A 19,689-nucleotide genomic window follows, 5' to 3' on the forward strand; every position below is an offset into this window, starting at 1 on the left:
AAACTAACCTGAGTAGCAGGAGTTGGAAAGATCATGTCTGATTCCTCACGAGAGAATGCTCTTGCTCTAATACACGGCCATGAAAAAGAGGCCTGGCAGAAGTGGGGGCAGATTCTTGGCTCATGTGTCAGTGGAATAATGGCAAGTCACACCACCCTGCTGGCCTTTTGCTGTCTTTGAGAGAGTCTATGAAGTAGCGAAGATGAGTCACTTTCCTAGCTGGTGTCTCCTCTCTTCCTAAATGTGGAAAGTACAAACGTTCCCAGCTGAATGTAAATGAAAAAACAATCCAGACTCCAAAAGTAGACAAAGGAAGAAATCGAAGCTGTGAGTTAAGATTCAACATTGCTCACAGTATTTCCTATCAATGTCCCCCCAAATTAGAATTGCTTATTGAACAGTTGTTCAGTACTTCGCTTTGAGTAATTCTCTAGCCATAGCAACAGAGCTCCCCAATGTAAATGACATATGCCACGGGATGAGGTAACCCTTGCAATGATTTGGTGTTTAATCTCATCCCCACCAGGTCTAAACTGCTTTCCAGGTGGTGGACTGGTGGAGATCACCTAATGCTCAGAGAAGAGGCGATGTGTTTTATAAAAGGAGATTTCTTAACTGGTGGACAAGGAGCAGGAAGGCTCCTGCAGCAGACCCAGTTGAAACTCTAGTCAGATGGAAAGACCTTGCTGTAGCTTCTTGTTTTGAGGGGCAGGGGGGAAAGTCTTAGGAATCACTGGGTCAGGTGCACAAAGAACTGACAAGGTGAGGAAAGATTAGTTTTGATTTAAATTTACATTGAAGTGTGATGATGTGTCAGTGAACCAAATCACAGGGAGTACTGTTTGACAAATGAGAGCATAGTGCAGTAACTGAGGAGCTCAAGTGGAAGCAACTGAGCCAGTGGAGGGGCTTAAAGCCAGAGTGAGTAGGGCCCACTGCAACATTCACCTTGGAATGTGAAGCACTGCCAAGAGACATAGTTTTGTACGGAGAGGGCAGCGTTTTGAGAGTGAGCGATGTGTACCTATGCGTGCCCAGAGGCCAGAGCTGAAACACAGCATGGTATTTTCTCAGCAACTGTTTCTTTTGTATAGTGAGTTACGGTGGTTATGTATGCAAAGCTTAGAATAGTGCTGTTTCACTTGTCTCTGATTGCCAACTGCTGTATGCAACATCATAGCCATATCTCAGTGCAGAAAAAGCCATCCCTTCAAGGTCCTAATAGATCCACAGTCAGGGTTTAGAAACAGAGTATGAAACAGAAACAACTCCACATTTAAATCCAGCAAACTCAAAGAGCCGCAAAAGAAATCTGAAAAGAACTCCATGTGAGACTTTGCAGATAGACAGATCCCACTGTCCCTGCAAAGGGGAAAGCTTCTTGTTCTGAGTGTTCCAGTCTAATTTCATGGCAGTGTAAATGTGGATGTACTCTATTGCCCTAAGCATTAGCCCTTGAGTGTTACAGGGGCTTTTGTTCTTTGAGAGGCAGTTGGTGTGGACCCCACTGTAGGTGGACAGGCACTTCCTGAGTACAAGGCTAGAAGTTTCTTTAATGCTAGTGTGTGTTGGTGCCGTACATGCACCCTCCCTCAAAGCCCGAGTTGTTAAGGACTCCACAAACAGGGCCAAGTAGGAATCAACACTGATTACAGCATCTCAAAGAACCGCACAAATCATTCATTCTTCTTCGAGGATATTTCCTTGTGGATCCCATACAGGGGACCAGCAAACAGTAGACTACTAGGATGGAGGGCACGAGGCATTTCACCTGTATCAGACAGTGACCGAAGGACTGCACTGACTCACTTGGCATCTGACCAGGCTGCCATAGCAAGTGCTTGATATTTAGCAATGGTCAGTGGGTTGCTTCATGTAGCTGTCCTGCATCTCTCAGAAACTGGCATGTTTCTGAAGCAGCGGAGAATGATGCTTGTGTCCGTGCTGACTGTGCTTTGATATTCAGAGGAAGTTCCACCAGTCATTTGACATCAGGTGCAAATATACTGTGTTGTCCACTTAGAGTCATTGCAATGAGAAACTTTGGCCTCTTGATGCACTGGGTATTGCCACAAGGAGGTGGGGAAACTGCCTGAAAGGTCTGCCTCCCCCTTATTGACTAATCGAGTAGTCAATGGAAATTCCATTGACTACTTGATTAGCTAATTAATCGCTACTTAACATCCTAGTCTTGGGACACTTGGGACAGCCAGTGCTAATATTGGTTCTAAAGATACTGCCTCATCCAGTGACAGAGAGAAAAGATCCTTCAGTGGTGAGATGGGGCATTGATAGCCATGGAGGAGACTGGCTTCTTGATGCCTGCGATTGTGGGCCCCCGCTATCCAATAAGGCCGTGGTAATATGCTACAGGAGTACAGTTTGATCCGGGAGGCGGGGGTGGGTTGACCTAACTGTCACCAGGTTGGTAGAGATGAAGCTGGTCTCATCATGTGATCACAGTTCTCAGGGGACAAGATTCTTTACTTGAGGACAGTGAAAATGTATGCTCTGGTGACTGAGGTGCAAACCTCTTCTGGGGTGTGGCCAACATGTAAGAAATTCTTGGTGCTGGAGTCTATACTAGAGCCACTAGATATCTTGGTACTAATGGTGGTTCACATTCAGGCCCACTCTCCTCCACTGAGCCTGAGGTTGACACTGATGATCACTGGAGCCTAGAATGGTGCTAGCAGACTGCTGTGTCATAGGCTCCTCCTTCTCCCCAGCCCTCAACATCACATGAGGCTTGGCAGAGTCCTCGCCACAGGCTTTGCTGTGTTTGTCCTTATGAGATAACATTGAGCTCCTTCTCAGGCTTCTTGATACATGGCTTCTTCAGTCAGGCTATGTCTACATAGCGTTATTTCGGAATAACCGGCATTATTCTGAAATAAAGAGTGCATCTAAACTGCAACCCATTATATTTTGAAATAATGTTGAGCTGGAGGACTTCTTACTCCGACTCCTGTAACCCTCATTTCACAAAGAGTAAGGGAAGTCGAAGGAAGAGTGCTCTTCCTTCAACTTCCTGCTGTGTAGACAGCGCCAAAAGCTGAATTACACTATTTTGACTTCAGCTACGCAATTGACATAGCTGAAGTTGCGCAGCTTAATTCAACTTTAGCCCTGCAGAGTAGACAAACCTCCAATATTGAAGCCAGACAATGAGGGTATCAGTACTAGCTTTGACACTGATGTTGAGATCAGCTTTAGTGCTGCAGGCATCAGAACCATTCACTGTCAGTACCAAATTTTTCCTTGGTGCTGTCTTAGGTGTTGTTGGCTGGATTAAGATGATTTATTCACTAACAGGATAATAATGCTCATCTACTTAGGGGCTGATGAGACTTTCAAGGATGGTTCCAAAAGACAGAGTCTTTGACTTATCTCAGAACTTGCATATTCCAACAGAGGATGAGCAAACCGAGCATCTGCTCTGAATATGTGAGTTCCGCAGGCAAAAGAAACACTTGACTTTTCCATTCTTCTCCAGCATCTGATCAGCAGTTTAGATCAGTTCACACAGTCAAACAGAATAGATCAGAAGTGGGTCTGAAGAATATGGAGCATTTTAAAAAGATTTAGCTTAAATGAAGACTTACTGGGTTGGACTCTTGCTGCCCCTTATGCCCCAGGGAAAGCACAGGCCATACACGTGGCCTCAATATACTTGTATTAAATACAATTAACCTCTAGTGTTGTGCACGAGTTCTCCTGACACATACTTATTTGTAAACAACTAATTGACATCAGACAGTGCTCAAAGAAAGTTGTGTCTGTTCAGTATCATCTCAGTTACATTGCGTCACTAGTGTATAAACATTTCCTCTATTAAGAAATTAATTTTTCCTGGAAACAGTTCTGTGTTGCGAGGTGGAGGGATATTGGCCTGCTAAACCCACGGTTGTGAGCTCAATCCTTGAGGGGGGCCATTTAGGAATCTGGGGCAAATCTGTCAGGGATGGTACTTGGTCCTGCTGTGAAGGCAGGGGACTGGACTTGATGACCTTTCAAGGTCCCTTCCAGCTCTAGGAAATAGATGTTTAAAAGGTTCAACAAGAGCCCATGGGAGCTTAGTGGAGTCAGACCTCCAGTGAGCAAGACTGATGATAAATGAAATCAATACCTGCAAAGACATAGTGAGAAGAGAACAGGTCACATATTTTTGTCCTGCTGTTTCTCCCACTCCCAAAACTGCCAGGTTCACCATTTGGTGCTGCTCTCTGAACAGTTCATGTAGTAGGGGTGTGACTTCTTGGCTAGCTGCTGTCTACTCATGACACTGTAGTTTTTGATTTTCTCCCCCCTACTCCCCACTACACTCAGACAGGGTGGGTGGCCCAGTGAGGTAAGTCAGGGGATGGAGGTGGTACTCCCTTGCCAAACCCTGCTGCTGAAACCTGAGCCTGAGTTCTGCCACTTGGGGCTGAAGCCCAGGCCTTTGCAGACCCTCTGAAACCTGCTCATGGCTCTCCAGGGGGCCCTAGTTGAGAACTGGTGCCTTACATGATGCAAGATATTTTATACCGGTATATATATTCCCATAGAGGATGGAAATAAGCTACATACAGTAAGAATCACCTTTTTACTGATAAAATAGTGTCCACTAGATATTGTACTGATGTAGCTATCTTGGTAAAAAATCAGACCCCTGACAGAAATAGTTACTCCAGTACAAATACTGGGTTTAGACCACGTCTAAGCATAAGAAAGTTATAATACAAACATTTATCTCTCCCTCTAAGCTTTATCTGAGGTCTTTAGACAATGAAAGCACAAAATATTCCCTCCAAACAGATTGACAGAACCAAGCAGGTACCCAGAAGTTACCTACTACAGAACAGACCCAACGAAGAAAGCAACAGAACACCACTGGCCATTACCTACAGCCACCAGTTAAAACCTCTCCAACATATTGTCAAGACTATAATCTATCCTAGATGATGATCCCTCACTCTCAGAGAATTTAGGAGGCAGGCCCGTCCTCACTTATAGACAGTCTCAGACCTGAAACACTCATCAGCACCTACATACCCCCACAACAGAAACACTAATCCAGAAACCAATCCCTGCAACAAACTCCGTTGCCAACTCTGCCCACTCATCTACTCTAGTGACACCATTATAAGAACTAACCACATCAGCCATACCATCAAAGGCTCATTCACTTGCACATCTTCTAATGTAATATCGGCCATCATGTGCCAGCAAGGTCCCTCTGCCATATACACTGGACAAACCAGACTGTCTCTACACAACAGAATAAATGGACAAAACCAGACATCAAGAACTGTAACATACAAAAACCAGCGGAGAATATTTTAACCTCCCTGGACACAGTTACAGACATGAAAGTTGCCATTCTCAAGAAAAAAAAACAAAAAACCAACCCAGACTGCAGTGTGAAACTGCTGAGCTGGAATTCACATGCACCTTTTGAAACCATCAAAGAATGGGTCTGAATAGGGACAGGGAATGGGCTTGCCCATTACAATAAATAATTTCCCCCTTCAGGTATTCTCACCTTCTTATCCACATGCACCCTGACTGAATTAGCTCTGATGTAACACTCCCATCTATGTATGGCTGCCATCTCTTTCTTTTCTTTCACTTCATGCATCTGATGAAGTGAGTTCAACTTGTGAAAGCTTATGCCAGGGATGCGCAATAATTTTTGAAGGGAGGGGCAACTTCAAATTTCTGAAGTGATCACAGGCCGCCCCGAATCGGGCAGGCCCATCAGGCATCCTGTGCTTCCCTGCTCACAGAACCTGATTGGCCTGGAGGTGGAGGGAGCATGTGAAGTCTTTGCCCCTGCTCCTCAGCGCCTAGAAAACAGCCAGCTCCTCCAACCCAAAGTCTCGATTGCTCTGGGGAAGTGGCAGGGTGGCTGTGGGCTGGATCAACTGGCTTGGCGGGCGAACCCGGCCTGCTGAGGTTGTCTTGCCCACCCCTGGGTTAAGGGATTTGGGTGCATGAGGACCTGTGAGGTCTGGGAAGGAGTTTGGGTGAAGGAGGCAGTTGCGACCTCAGGTACAGGATTGGGGTGCAGGGGTTTGGGTTGTGACTTACTGCAGGAGGGGATTGTGATCTGGGGCAGGGTTGTGGTGCAGAGGATTTGGCTAATGTGGGATGGGGGGTAGGAGCAGCGGGGCAGAGGGCTGGAGGGGAAGGAGGGGCTGGGAGACTTACTAGCGAGACTCCCAGCTAGCAGACCAGCTCCTTTCTCAGGCAGGAGCCTGCCCTGCCCCACCCCCACAGGCTGCAGGGCCGTGTGCTCTGTGAATAAGAGCCTGATTGGAAAGGAGGGGTGGTGCTTAGGGTACTGCCTATTTTTTAAACAGGCAGCTTTCATTAGCTTTAGTCAGTTTCTTGCCAACTTAAAATAAATCAATATATACCAGGTTAAATCAATCTAAGAGGGTCCACAAAGGAGTATGCACCAGTTTAACTAAACAAGCTTTTAATACCAGTTTAAGTTAAATTGACTAAGTGTGACTTGTGTGTGAAGACAAGTCCTTAGCTATACAATTGGCATGGTGGACTCAGATATTAGGATCCTTCAGTGAGAAAATGTTCAGATGGGAGAGAAGCAAGACTACTAGGCTGCAGGGAGAAAATGAAAAAACTGCTGTCCACAGAAGAGAGAAGGTGAACCAGAGCAAAGACATAAGAAATAACAAAACCAGAGTATCTTATATCTAATACCGTACTCCAGAATAATGGCTTCCCTCTCCTCTGCCAATGTACATATGACTTCACTGTCAATTAATATCAGAAGACTTTTTTTTTTTGAAGGGGCAGAGAAAAGAGAAAGAGGAGGAGAAAATATTGGTGAAACCCTTTTATAAATAAAGGTATATTCAAAATATTTAAGTACAGCATATAAAATCACTATATGACAGTTCATAAAATATTACAGCAGTGGATTTTCATTTTTATTCTTAATTTTTAGTACAAATTATACATAACATTTTTCACTGTCGTTCTTTACTTTTCTTGTCTCTATCCTTTTGTGGGATAATGCAGGTTTTTTTGTTTTTTTTTAAATCTGCTAATTCATATGCTCTCTGTTAGTCAGTCAGTCACTGAAGAGGACAAGGCTTCAGAGATCAGGATGGAAATCCAGCAGGAAGAAATCCTGTTGCAAAGGATAGCTGTTTTCATCCAGAGTAAAATGGCTCCTAATGTCCAAAAGACAGGATGTGTCTGACAGCAGTGAGTGGCACAGATCTGCCACTACCATGCCATAGGTAGCATCTGAGGGAGGCACTGCAAAAGATAGTGAACCAATCAGTTATGCTTCATTGTTATCAATGCTCATATCTATACTTAAGTTCTTTCCCCAAACCTCAAAGAACTGCCATTGTAGTGTCATATCCTCAGATTTGATCTGCTCACTGAAAGGGATAAACATAGGAAATGCTGCTCAACATTTGAATCACAAAGCTGAATAATTAATTTAGTAATTACAAAGTAAAAATTTCCTTAGAAGAGTTTTACACATTTTCAGATTTGCTAGTCCTTCTTTCCTGGGCTGAACTACAGTTCCTGTAACATACTCTCTAGCAGCTCCCAAGCAGGAAGTTTACTTTGAGGATGTCAACAACACGGGAGTTCTCAGCAAGACATTTAACACCGTTTGCAATTATATACATTCTGAAACTATGGGAGTTATTTTTAAAAAATGAGATGGAAACCATTCCACATATGGAGGGGCGCGCGCGCGCGCGCACACACACACACTCCTAACTAGTAACTGTATTGAGCTATGTAATGTTATACATAATCATCTCACAGTACTTTCTGTTATCTAAATTCAGAAGATCTCTCATGTCTTTTGTGACAATTACAGCATTCACCTTCAGGATTCTGAACAAAAATGATCAATGTTTATAAATGTAACTTCAGATTAATAATGTTTGGGAATTAGTTATAAATGCCTGACAAAGCCTCAGTGGAAAATGAAACACGCATTCTGATGTTTACATAAAACATCAGAAACATCATATCAAACCAGATCAATGTCCTGTCTTTAGACAGTAACTATAACTTAGTTTTAGTTTAGTGTTTCTGGTTCGGTGTTGCAGCTGATTGTTCTTTTAACAAATTAGACAGTACCTATTAATCTGTTCAGCCAGTCTGCAGGAATATTAAGGAAGATTTTCTCCATCAACTCTGATACCACTTGAATACAAATCTCATATCCTTTGTCTTCTGCAGTCATCAGGGCTGGTCTACATTAGAAAACAGATTCTCATAAATGCTTCAATTTGAAATTTTTGCAGCAGAAACAAAATGCACGGTCAAGGTAATTAAATAGAACATTGTCTTTATTCACCTAATACTATTGATCTGGAAAATCTCTTTTATTATCTTAATTTCTGCCAATCTGCAGGTCAGGAATATGTGCCCGGCAGTCTAATTCACATTCTCTAATGGCTATGCATAATGATGCCATACAATTATCAACAAAGCTGTAATTTTAGAAAATAGGGCTAGGTCCATACTTTTCACAATCTGTGCTTTAGTTTGAAAAAATGCACCATACAACATTTTTAGGGCCATATCCTAAAGTCATAGACCTAAGATGATTTGTAGAGCCTTGTGTGGATACAAAATTTGTATCTGCATCCAATCCATGATATCCACAGACCTTGTTCGTGCATCTGTGGACATAAAGTGAATATCCACAGATCTGCACTAGGCTGAGCATCTGACACATTCTTCAAGCTCAAAACTTTAATCTTGAGCTGAAGCTCCCTTAAGAAGATTCCAGGAGAATTGCTAGTTCTGTGATTCAGTGGGAAATGACTACTTTCCATAGTATATGTGATACAGCTTTTGGAATTTCAACTTTCTGTTTCAATTAACATGAGTTATTCACTCTGGGCCAAAAACTGCCATCTTTAACAAGCACAACTTCCATTAAGTCAGGGAAAATGTTACCCTTAGTGTTGATAACCTCAGGCCTGACCTCCACAAACAGAAAAGGCATTTGTTTCCAAAGAAACTTGGCAAAGATATACCCTTAGAGAACAGTTTTCTTTAACTAATTTTCTGAAGGTTAAAAAAAAAAGGTGTAGGTATGTTTAGTACCGGGTGAAATGCTAAATTCTCTAATGCCAAGAGATGTGCATGCGTGCGTGTGTGTGTGTGTGTGAGAGAGAGCGAATGAGCAAGTGCATAAGTATACACAAGTGTGCCCACCATTCCTGTCACATGATTTACAATTAAATTATAGCAAAAACAAATATACTAAAGCTATGGTATTTCAGGAGTCAAGGACATTTTCTGCTTTTAACTCCAGACCCATGTCCAGTGGTGCGGTCTAATCAGCATACTCGCTGTATGCAAGCAATTAAGCTAGCAGAACCTGTTGGCAGCTTAGCAGTTGTTTTAGACTTCCTGCTGATATTTCTAATCAAGTAAGTATAAACTGCAATATCAAAGAGAAATAGTCATATGTTTCTATTTCAGAAATAACTTTAAAAAATCAATAAATAATGAAAATAGAACACTAATTAATTTATAGTTTTATCAGTTTTTGTTGATATTACTCTTGAGAAACTGACAAATTGAAAAGTTTAAATTAAATTTAATTAAAAATTATTTGTCTCTATTCACTTTCACAAACTAAATTAATTATTTAAAGTAAATAACAGAATTTCAGCCACACCCTTATTATCAGATTCAAAGAAACAGGAAATAACGATTCCATAATTAAAAAGTGATCCTCACTTTCCCAATCAATCATATTGAATTATTTTCCCCTTTTCTAATATTTTTTAATTGTTCACATTCTGGATCTTTGTCTCATATCATGATTCCTATTTTGGTGCTGACATCACAGTATAGTTAAAATTTTCTTGGCAGAGGCACCTTATTGGATTTATTGATATCATGCATCTCTTATTTCTTCCATGCTCTTACAAACAAGCTGAAATATAAAAACAATTCCTCTGATAAAATATCAACAATATTAAAAGAAATCTCTCCCCCCTGAACAAAAGCTCTTTTTCATTTAATTCATGCTCACAGGAAAAGACTGAGCAAAAAGATAAGGTCATAATATTTGGCCTGGGTTACAGCAAAGGTAGGAAGCAAATTTCAGAGTTAAGGGCCTCATCTGAAAATCCTCTGCAAAAAATTCTGAGGTTTACAAACTGAAAGACTGTCTAGGGAACGGTAAATGAACAAACGAATATTTTTAACCTCTTACAGAAGTAATCATTTTGCATGTGCTCCAGCCATATTCGAAGACAAGTCATGTGCACACTTCTGCACCTACAGTAGGCGGACAGACTTGGCTTTATCATAAAGTAGGTTGACTACTGGCTGTCTCCCTGGGGATACTCTCTTTTTGTGGCTCTCCTTGGCCTCAGTTCTTACTCAGGCCCAGCAGTCAATCAGAAGCACCCTTTTAGTTTCCTCAGTCCCTGCCCATCCTGAGCTGTCCAGGGTCCTGCTGCTCTTTCAGCCAGTCAAGGACACATATCTCTCTTCTTCAGGTTTAGGCAACAACCGACTACTGCTCTGTTCTGCAGCTCCTTTTATATAGTTCTGCTGGACTCTATTATTGACTGCTTCCCCACTCTAGGCCACTTGGAGGACTTTTCTTTTGCTCCTTTCTAGGCTGGGCTCTGGCTGGACCAGGTGGCCTCTGAGGAGAGTTGGAAGTATTTCAAAGGGACGTTGTTAAGGGCCCAAAAGCAAACAATTCCGCTGTGTAGGAAAGATAGAAAATATGGCAAAAGACCAGCTTGGCTTAACAAGGAGATCTTGCATGATCTCAACATAAAAAAGGAGTCTCATAAAAAATGGAAACTAGGACAAATAACAAAGGATGAATATAGGCAAGCAACACGGGAATGCAGGGGCAAGATTAGAAAGGCGAAGGCACAAAATGAGATCAAACTAGCTACAGGCATAAAGGGAAACAAGAAGACCTTTTATAAATACATTAGAAGCAAGAGGAAGACCAAGGACAGGGTAGGCCCACTGCTTAGTGAGGAGGGAGAAGCAGTAACAGGAAACTTGGAAATGGCAGAGATGCTCAATGACTTCTTTGTTTCGGTCTTCACCAAGAAGTCTGGAGGTGTGCCTAACGTAGTGAATACAAGCAGAGAGAGGGTAAGTTTAGAAGATAGGATACACAAAGAACAAGTTAAAAATCACTTAGGAAAGTTAGATGTCAGCAAGTCACCAGGTCCTGATGAAATGCATCCCAGGATACTCAAGGAGCTGATAGAGGAGGTATCTGAGCCTTTTGCTATGATTTTTGAAAAATCATGGCAGACGGGAGATTCCAGAAGACTGGAAAAGGGCAAATATTGTGCCCATCTATAAAAAGGGGAATAAGAACAACCCAGGAAACTACAGACCGGGTAGTTTAACGTCTGTCCCAGGGAAGATAATGGAGCAGGTAATTAAGGAAATCATATGCAAACACTTGGAAGGTAATAAAGTGATAGGGAATAGACAGCATGGGTTTGTGAAGAACAAGTCATGCCAAACTACTCTGATAGCTTTCTTTGATAGGATAACGAGCCTTGTGGATAAGGGAGAAGCGGTGGATGTCATATACCTAGACTTTAGTAAGGCATTTGATACAGTCTCGCATGATATTCTTATTGATAAACTAGGCAAATATAACTTAGATAGGGCCACGATAAGGTGGGTGCATAATTGGCTGGATAACCGTAGTCAGAGAGTTGTTGTTAACGGTGCTAAATCCTGCTGGAAAGGGATAACAAGTGGAGTTCCGCAAGGGTCTGTTTTGGGACCCGTACTGTTCAATATCTTCATCAATGATGTAGATATTGGGATAGAGAGTACGCTTATTAAGTTTGCAGATGATACCAAACTGGGTGGGGTTGCAACTTCTTTGGAGGATAGGGACATAATTCAAAATGACCTTAGCAAGTTAGAGAAATGGTCAGAGGTAAACAGGATGAGGTTTAATAAAGAGAAATGCAACGTGCTCCACTTAGGAAGGAACAATCAGTTCCATACATACAAGATGGGAAGCGACTGTCTAGGAAGGAGCATGGCGGAAAGGGATCTAGGGGTCATAGTGGACCACAAGTTGAATATGAGTCAACAGTGTGATGCTGTTGCAAAAAAAGCAAATATGATTCTAGGTTGTATCAACAGGTATGTTGAAAGCAAAACTCATGAAGTCATTCTGCCGCTCTACTCTGCACTAGTTAGGCCTCAGCTGGAGTACTGTGTCCAGTTCTGGGCGCCACATTTCAAGAAAGATGTGGAGAAATTGGAAAGGGTACAGAGAAGAGCGACAAGAATGATTAAAGGTCTAGAGAACATGACCTATGAAGCCAGGTTTCATGAACTGGGCTTGTTTAGTTTGGAAAAAAGAAGATTAAGGGGGGACATGATAGCGGTTTTCAAATATCTAAAAGGGTGTCACAACGAGGAAGGAGAAAATTTGTTCCTCTTGGTTACTGAGGACAGGACAAGGAGTAATGGGCTTTAAAGTGCAGCAGGGGAGGTTTAGATTGGACATTAGGAAAAAATTTCTAACTGTCAGGGTGGTCAAATATTGGAATAAATTGCCAAGGGAGGTGGTGGAATCTCCCTCTCTGGAGATATTTAAGAACAGGTTAGATAGACATCTGTCAGGGATGGTGTAGACGGAGCTTGGTCCTGCCTTGAGGGCGGGGGGCTGGACTCGATGACCTCTCAAGGTCCCTTCCAGTCCTATTATTCTACGATTCTATGGTGTTGGATAAAGGAGAGAAGTACTGGAGATGTTCTACTACATTAGCATACAAGCAGTAGGATACTGTTCTACCATTCTCTTGAGTGCCATGGGTGAGACTCACGTAATTGCAGGTGCTGGCACACTAGAGTTCTAGTGTGTACTGTCTGCCAGTTTGGGACTGATTAGACTCTCTGACCCTCTCTAGACATATGCAATGGTGTGCAGTATCAGATCCCCACTGGAGTAGCTCACAGTAGTACACAGTGAGTAAAAACAATGAGTAGTCCTGTGGCACCTTAGAGACTAACAAATCTATATATATATATTGTATCGTGAGTTTTCATGGGCAAAATCCACTTCTTCAGATCAACTTGACTCCAGTTCATCTGAAGAAGTGGGTTTTGCCCACGAAAACTCATGATATCTATCTATCTATCTATCTATCTATCTATCTATCTATCTATCTATCTATCTATCTATCTATCTATCTATCTATCTATCTATCTATCTATCTATCTATCTATCTATCTGTCTGTTAGTCTCTAAGGTGCCACAGGACTACTCGTTTTTAAAGTACCCATGTAGTTTCACATTGTATTGTCCATGACAAAGTCAGGTTGTATGTTGTCATCTATGATTATTTAATACAGTCCTAAGTACACTGCCAGCACTTAGAAGATAACAAACAATAATAATTAGTAAACATTTCTAATAAAAAAATTATCCCGATATTTTTGGGAAAGGGATAATTAGGTATGTGAGTAGTCAACTAGTCAACTACTTGCATTTGCCTATCAGAGGCAGCAGTGGGGGGGAGGCAGGGGAGGCTGCCGTGAAGCAGCCTTTACCTATGGCAGGTCCAGGCTTACTGAGGGCAGAGGCTGCTCCAGCAGTAGCCCCTGTCTGTTGGGGGTCCCAGATCCCTGCTGGGACTCTGGAAGATGGGAGCTGCTGGACCTCGTACGAGCTGGGACTGAGCAAGCCCAGCTCAGTCCCAGCTTGTGCAGGGTCCAGACCTACCCCCGCTGAGGTTCTGCAGTTTAAATGTAGTAGGAGCTGCCTGCCCACCTGGCGCTTATTATATTTAAACTACAGAGCCACAGTGGGGGTAGCTCCAGGAACCTGGCGCAAGCCACGAGTGAACACCTTTCCCTATCGACTAATCATGTAGTCAATAAAAATTATATGGACTACATGATTAGCTAAATATCCACTTCGTAACATCCCTAGGGAAAATTCAAAGTACCAGGACAATTCAGTAAAAGGGACTCGTCTGTTAATTGCTGTGTGAGTTATTACTGAGTGAAAAATGACTACTTCATTTGCTGGTACTCAATCCCCACACTCCTTGTTCTATCTCATTATAAAGCAAGTTAGGATAACTTAAGAAGTTATGCGTAAAACTAAATTATACTTCAGACTTTATGCTCATTGCCTCAGAATTAACCGGTACCATATGCACGCTATGCTTTGCAAGCAAGGTAAAAGTAAGTAAGTAAAAATGTGCTTGAAATAATAAATTCTTTAAAATAAATAAGGATTTCTACATTTCATAATTATGCTGTTAAATCAAATGATGAAGTTTAAATTAGCTTTTATCTGTTATAAATTAAAGTGTTTGTACAGCCTATCTCATGCTGCCACCTGCTGTTCATTATGTTATGCCTGATCTTGCTAATGCAATCCATTGGAAACATGCAGGGATTTTGCCTTTTGTTCCCCTTAGTTTAAATTAGTGGTGTATCCAGTTTTAGAATAAGATTCTGCTTTCAACAAGTTTGAAAGCTAGGCTGAGTATTACATGCTCATGATCTTGGGTTCTCATATGAACAAAAAAACTAATCCATCTTGATTCTAGTCCAGTTTTACCATCAGCTCCAAACATCACTACTATTCCCACTTCATATTAAATGGGACTCAACAAATTATAATGGATTATCTGAAGATGGAAAATAATCTTTAAATAATAATAAAATAATGTAACAGATAAAAATGCGTTGAATTCTGTAAAGTTTTCCATCCAAAGTACTTTACAAACACAAATGGAGTATACATGATACTGCTTCTGAAGAAGGTATTATCATTTCATTTTGCTGGTGGGGAAGTTAAGGCAAAATAAAGTTACATGACTCAGCCAGGGCCACATAAAACGTCAGCGACAAAGCCAGGAACTGAACTGCCTTCTGAGTCCCAGAAATGTGCTCCAACTACTAGAAAATGCTATTTCTTAATGAACATGCATACAGGATAGAAAGGAATAAAACATAATTCAGTTCACAATGTTAATGCACTTGAAGTGAAATTTACATTAAATTTATTATGGTTATTTAATATATTTTAAATCTCTCTAATATTAAACGTCGTTTTACTGGTCTTCGTTTTATTTGATTTACCTGTAGAACTTTCTCACTTTGTTAAACGGTAAGCAACTAAGGCACTGCTTGTAGATCTTGTTCTCATCTGTCTGTAGTTCCAAACCACATTTTGCACACCCTGAATAGATGATCATAGGAAGAGAAGCCAAAATGCATTCTAATGAAGTGTCAGCATCAAAGATGAATTGCCTGTACTGGGGAGCAGTAATGGTAAACTTCAACTCTAAGACACGAGCTTTCAGTTGACTCACTCCTACAAAAACAAAGGAGTAGATAAAATTTTGTGCCATCTTAGAATTTTATAATATTATCACATAAAGTAGTAGGAAGAAAATATAGCTCAACTGAGTCAAAACATTATATATAATTAGCGTAACAATAGCCTGAGATTTACTTTATCTATTTGAAGCTGCATATTGACTTTCTTTTCAAAGAACCATTTCCTCAGTGATGAAATCATTATGATAAAGAAAAATAAAACTGAAAGTAACAGCCAATGTGCTTTGATATTTCAGTGATAGATGCCAATATTAAAAAAGTGACAAACTTGGAGCTCAGATAAGCAATACAAAGAATAGCTCAGAAGTTCTCCGATAACAGTGCCAGAGACTGTTCAAACATTTTTCATATATAAGGGAGTCTTGGTAAATACACATGAAAATATAAAACTTTCTTTGGCAAGTAAAAAACAGACAACAGGGAAACAAGATGCTATCATACACCAAAAGTTCATAGCATCAAAGAACAATCTGATGGAGGGGAGCAGCAGCAGGAGGAATATTTGTTTTGCCCTTGCCCACCACGAGGTCTAATTCTGTGTATACCACAGGGAACGTCTAGACTACATTCCTCTTTCGAAAGAGGAATGTAAATGTGGCAAATCAAAAGCGCAAATGAAGCGCGGATTTAAATATCCCACGCTTCATTTGCATATTTGCGTCCGAGCGCTTTTTCAAAAAAGGGTTTTTTGAAAGTGAAAGTGAAGTCTAGATGGGGTTCTTTCGAGGGAAAAAAAAACCCCTTTTTTGAAAGAACCCGTACTCATTTTTTTTTTGAAAGAACCCCATCTAGACTGCACTTTCACTTTCGAAAAACCCTTTTCGTAAAAACACTCGGATGTGAATATGCAAATGAAGCGTGGGATATTTAAATCCGTGCTTCATTTGCACTTTTGATTTGCCTCATTTACATTCCTCTTTCGAAAGAGGAATGAGGTCTAGACTTGCCCCCATTGACCGAATGCCTGAGGTTCAGAGGAACCCAGGAGCATGAATTGTGCAGCTGGAACATTCAGAAAATAAAGGATAAATGTTAAACAAATCCTACTGTGTATGTGTAAATGGTGATTTTCCACACCTCATAACTTAACCATACCAGGGTAGATTCTCATGGGCACAGCAAGAGAGACTTTTTCAACCTCAGGACTATACCCCTGCCAAATTTTAAGTCAGTGAGCCAAACTTTGAAATCATCAGATATGTTCAAAATGTGATTACAAAAATATACTAGCAAAATTACTTATTTTTCATTATTCCAGTTTCCAAAAACGGCTGCATTGTTAAAACTGATCAGAATTATAAACAATGGGAAACAGCTGGCTACTGATGTGGATAAAACAATACTGAATCAGTGCCTTGTCCATCCTGTGCGCTGAACCAGAGAGGGGTCCTGTGGAAAACAGTATGTAGCAAAATAATCAAGCACTATGCCATAAGGCATATAAAGATGCACCAGAAACTATAATTCATTCACTACCTATCTTCCGAACACTTGAGTTTGCATCCTCAATCATTTTATTTCATCACAGGTTTGTTGAATGGCTATCTGCAGAGACAGGTGTCCATTCTATGCTCGGAGATAAAGTATCTATTTGTTCTGTTCCAGGAGGCTTATATACTTTTAAAGTGAAAAAGAACCACAGTGTATATTAACTTCCACAAAACCTCATCCAGTAGGTCCTGCACCTACCCCAGTGATTTTAGTTGAACTGGAGCATACCTTTTAGACAGATTTAAATCTTGATTTGAAGACTTCATGTGATTGAGAATTTATCGCTTTTCTTGGTAAGCTGTTCCAATAGTTAATTATCTTCACAACTAAAAATGTTAGGGTGGAGAATAGGTGGCAACACATTCAATCCAAGCTGTTTTTATTTTGCTCCCCTTCACAGGTCATCTCTATGCCTTCTGAATGAAGGCTGCAGTCACACTGTGACTGAAATACTGAGCAACTGTTACCAAGACACAAATGTCAGGCCTACAGGCCTACCAGTTTGTGACTGGTTTTAATGAAAACACCCTTAACTGTCATCAACATAGTCAGCTTTCCTGGTTAGCATTGTGTATCTCACTTGAATAGACAGTCAATGAACCTCACCTGAACATTTTTCCTCTAGGTGTGCTGCCAGATTTGTCATTTTCATGAGGGGCTTTTCACATTTTTGATACTTCTCTTTAAATTCAACTGCCCTTTTGTCATCATCAAACAGACACTCACAGGATGACCATGGAGTTGTGTGCAGTTCAATGTCACCTGAAATAGAACTACGTTTGGCAAGTAGGTATTTAAATTCCCATATATGATCTGAAAAATAAAGCAAAGAACAAATAACAACCCTAGAAACTAAGTTAACTTCCATACTACAGTTAATACTTGTAGAAAGCTGCAAATAGCAAAAGTATCATTTCACTTTGGCAGCAGGGAAGTTAAGGAAAATGAAGTTACATGACGCCTCTTAGGCCACACAAAAAGTCAGTGGCAAAGGTATAACAAGGATATAAAAAAGAGGCAAGGTATGTCTACATTAAGGGTACGTCTAGACTACATGCCTCTGTCGCCAGAGGCATGTAGATTAGGCTACCAGACATAGGAAAATGAAGCAGCGCTTTAATTAATCGCTGCTTCATTTAAATTTACATGGCTGCCGCGCTGAGCCGACAAACAGCTGATCAGCTGTTTGTCGGCTCAGCGCGATAGTCTGGACGCGCGGGTGTCGACATCAAAGGTATTTGTCGACCACTCAGGTAAACCTCATCCCAGGAGGGATGATCAGCTGTTTGTCGGCTCAGCGCGGCAGCCATGTAAATTTAAATGAAGCGGCGAGTATTTAAAGCACCGCTTCATTTTCCTATGTCTGGTAGCCTAATCTACCAAGTCCTAGTCTAGACGTACCCTAAGTCGACTTACAGCCACTGCAGTAATTCCTTTGGTGATGCATGTCTACACAACCCCCATTGGGTCAGTGGTGTGTCCTCAGCCGGAATGCTTTCATTGACCTAACAAGGGCAGCGTAGGGAGCTGAGAGTCCTGTCTAAGCTCTGCTGGTAGCTCCCCGCCAGGAGCCTCGCTGCCCAACAGGCTCCTGGGGGCTGACCTCCTACCTTCCAGGAGCGTGGGAAAAGCCACCCAGGGTGCTTCTCACCCCAGTTTCTCACTAGGAATAGGGTAAAGCTGCCTGGATCTTTTCATCACAGGGAAGCAGGATCCAGGTGCCCCAGCTTCTCAGCCCTCCTCCCATAGGAGCTGGGGAAGCCCACTGGGACTTCTCATCCTGGCTCTCAGCTGGGAGTGGGCTCCTAAGTCACTTCTACTTCTTGCCCCAGCTCCTCGCTGGGCATGGGCTCTGAAGCCACTCTCTCTTCTTGCTCCAGCCCCCAGGTGGGAGCAAGCTCCGAAGTTGCTCCATGTTTGGTTTCCTGCTGAGAATGGGGAAATGCCCATTGGGCTTCTCATTCCAGCTCCCAGCCAGGAGCAGAGCTAACTCTCCAAGAGGTGGGGGCTTTCTTGTCAATTACACTGCTAATGCCATGAAACTGACAAGAGACCCGATCCGATGTAAAAGGACGCAGTATTTACATACACATTGCGTCTGCCCTAAACACACTGACATAAAACTTATGCCTCTCATAAGAACATAAGAATGGCTGTACTGGGTGAGACCAAAAGTGCATCTAGCCCAGTATCCTGTCTGCCTACAGTGGCCAATGCCAGATGCCTCAGAGGGAGAAAATAGAACAGGTAATCATCAAGTGTCACAAACAGAGGTAATGGACACCATTCCTACCGATTCTGGCTAGTATTGACAGACCTATTCTCCATGAGTTTAGTTCTTTTTTGAATCCTGTTTATGTCCTGGTCTTTACAACATCCTCTGGCAAGGAGTTCCTCAGGTTAACTGTGCACTGCATGAAGATGGAGTTATTATGTCAGGGTAGTATGCCACTTACTTTGGAAGGAAGAAGGCTGTAGTGTAACCACTGGCATAATTAGGTCAATATAAGCTGCCTTATGGCAACCTAAATGTAGTATTCACCAGTCCACCGAATAACTAACTACACTGCCTCAAAGTGATGTTAAAGACTGCTCCTCTGTCTGAAGCAACCTACTTATGTGGATCAAGCTGAAGAAAGTCCTGTCTTGTCACAAAATACATTGGGTCAGAGCAGAGTTAGTGAAGATTCCACAATTACACAGAGTAGTATTATAGTAGTCTTGAAAAGGATAAGGTGAATTCTTAGCATGACTGAAAAGAAATTATATGGCAGTCAATCATCTCAAAAACTACTTCTAGAGAAAGCAATTTTCACA

The 19,689-nt window shown here is 41.6% G+C and overlaps 1 protein-coding gene across 6 annotated transcripts in view; it reads right to left on the minus strand.

The window, feature by feature from the left end:
* Window positions 1-3,412: 3,412 nt before the first annotated feature.
* The window catches only part of SHLD2 (shieldin complex subunit 2), a 75,917-nt gene continuing 59,640 nt past the window's right edge, over window positions 3,413-19,689 (minus strand). For all 6 annotated transcript variants that reach the window (XM_075934826.1, XM_075934827.1, XM_075934825.1 and 3 more), the window contains 4 exons: window positions 17,479-17,685; window positions 15,121-15,355; window positions 8,125-8,240; window positions 3,413-7,275 (listed from right to left, as the gene is read on the minus strand). In XM_075934826.1, coding sequence (XP_075790941.1) covers window positions 7,109-7,275; window positions 8,125-8,240; window positions 15,121-15,355; window positions 17,479-17,685 — 725 coding nt within the window. In that variant the 3' untranslated portion in view covers window positions 3,413-7,108. The remainder of the gene's footprint in view (window positions 7,276-8,124; window positions 8,241-15,120; window positions 15,356-17,478; window positions 17,686-19,689) is intronic.

The sequence above is a fragment of the Pelodiscus sinensis genome, chromosome 8 (assembly GCF_049634645.1).
Source record: "Pelodiscus sinensis isolate JC-2024 chromosome 8, ASM4963464v1, whole genome shotgun sequence".
Classification (NCBI taxonomy): Eukaryota; Metazoa; Chordata; order Testudines; family Trionychidae; genus Pelodiscus; species Pelodiscus sinensis.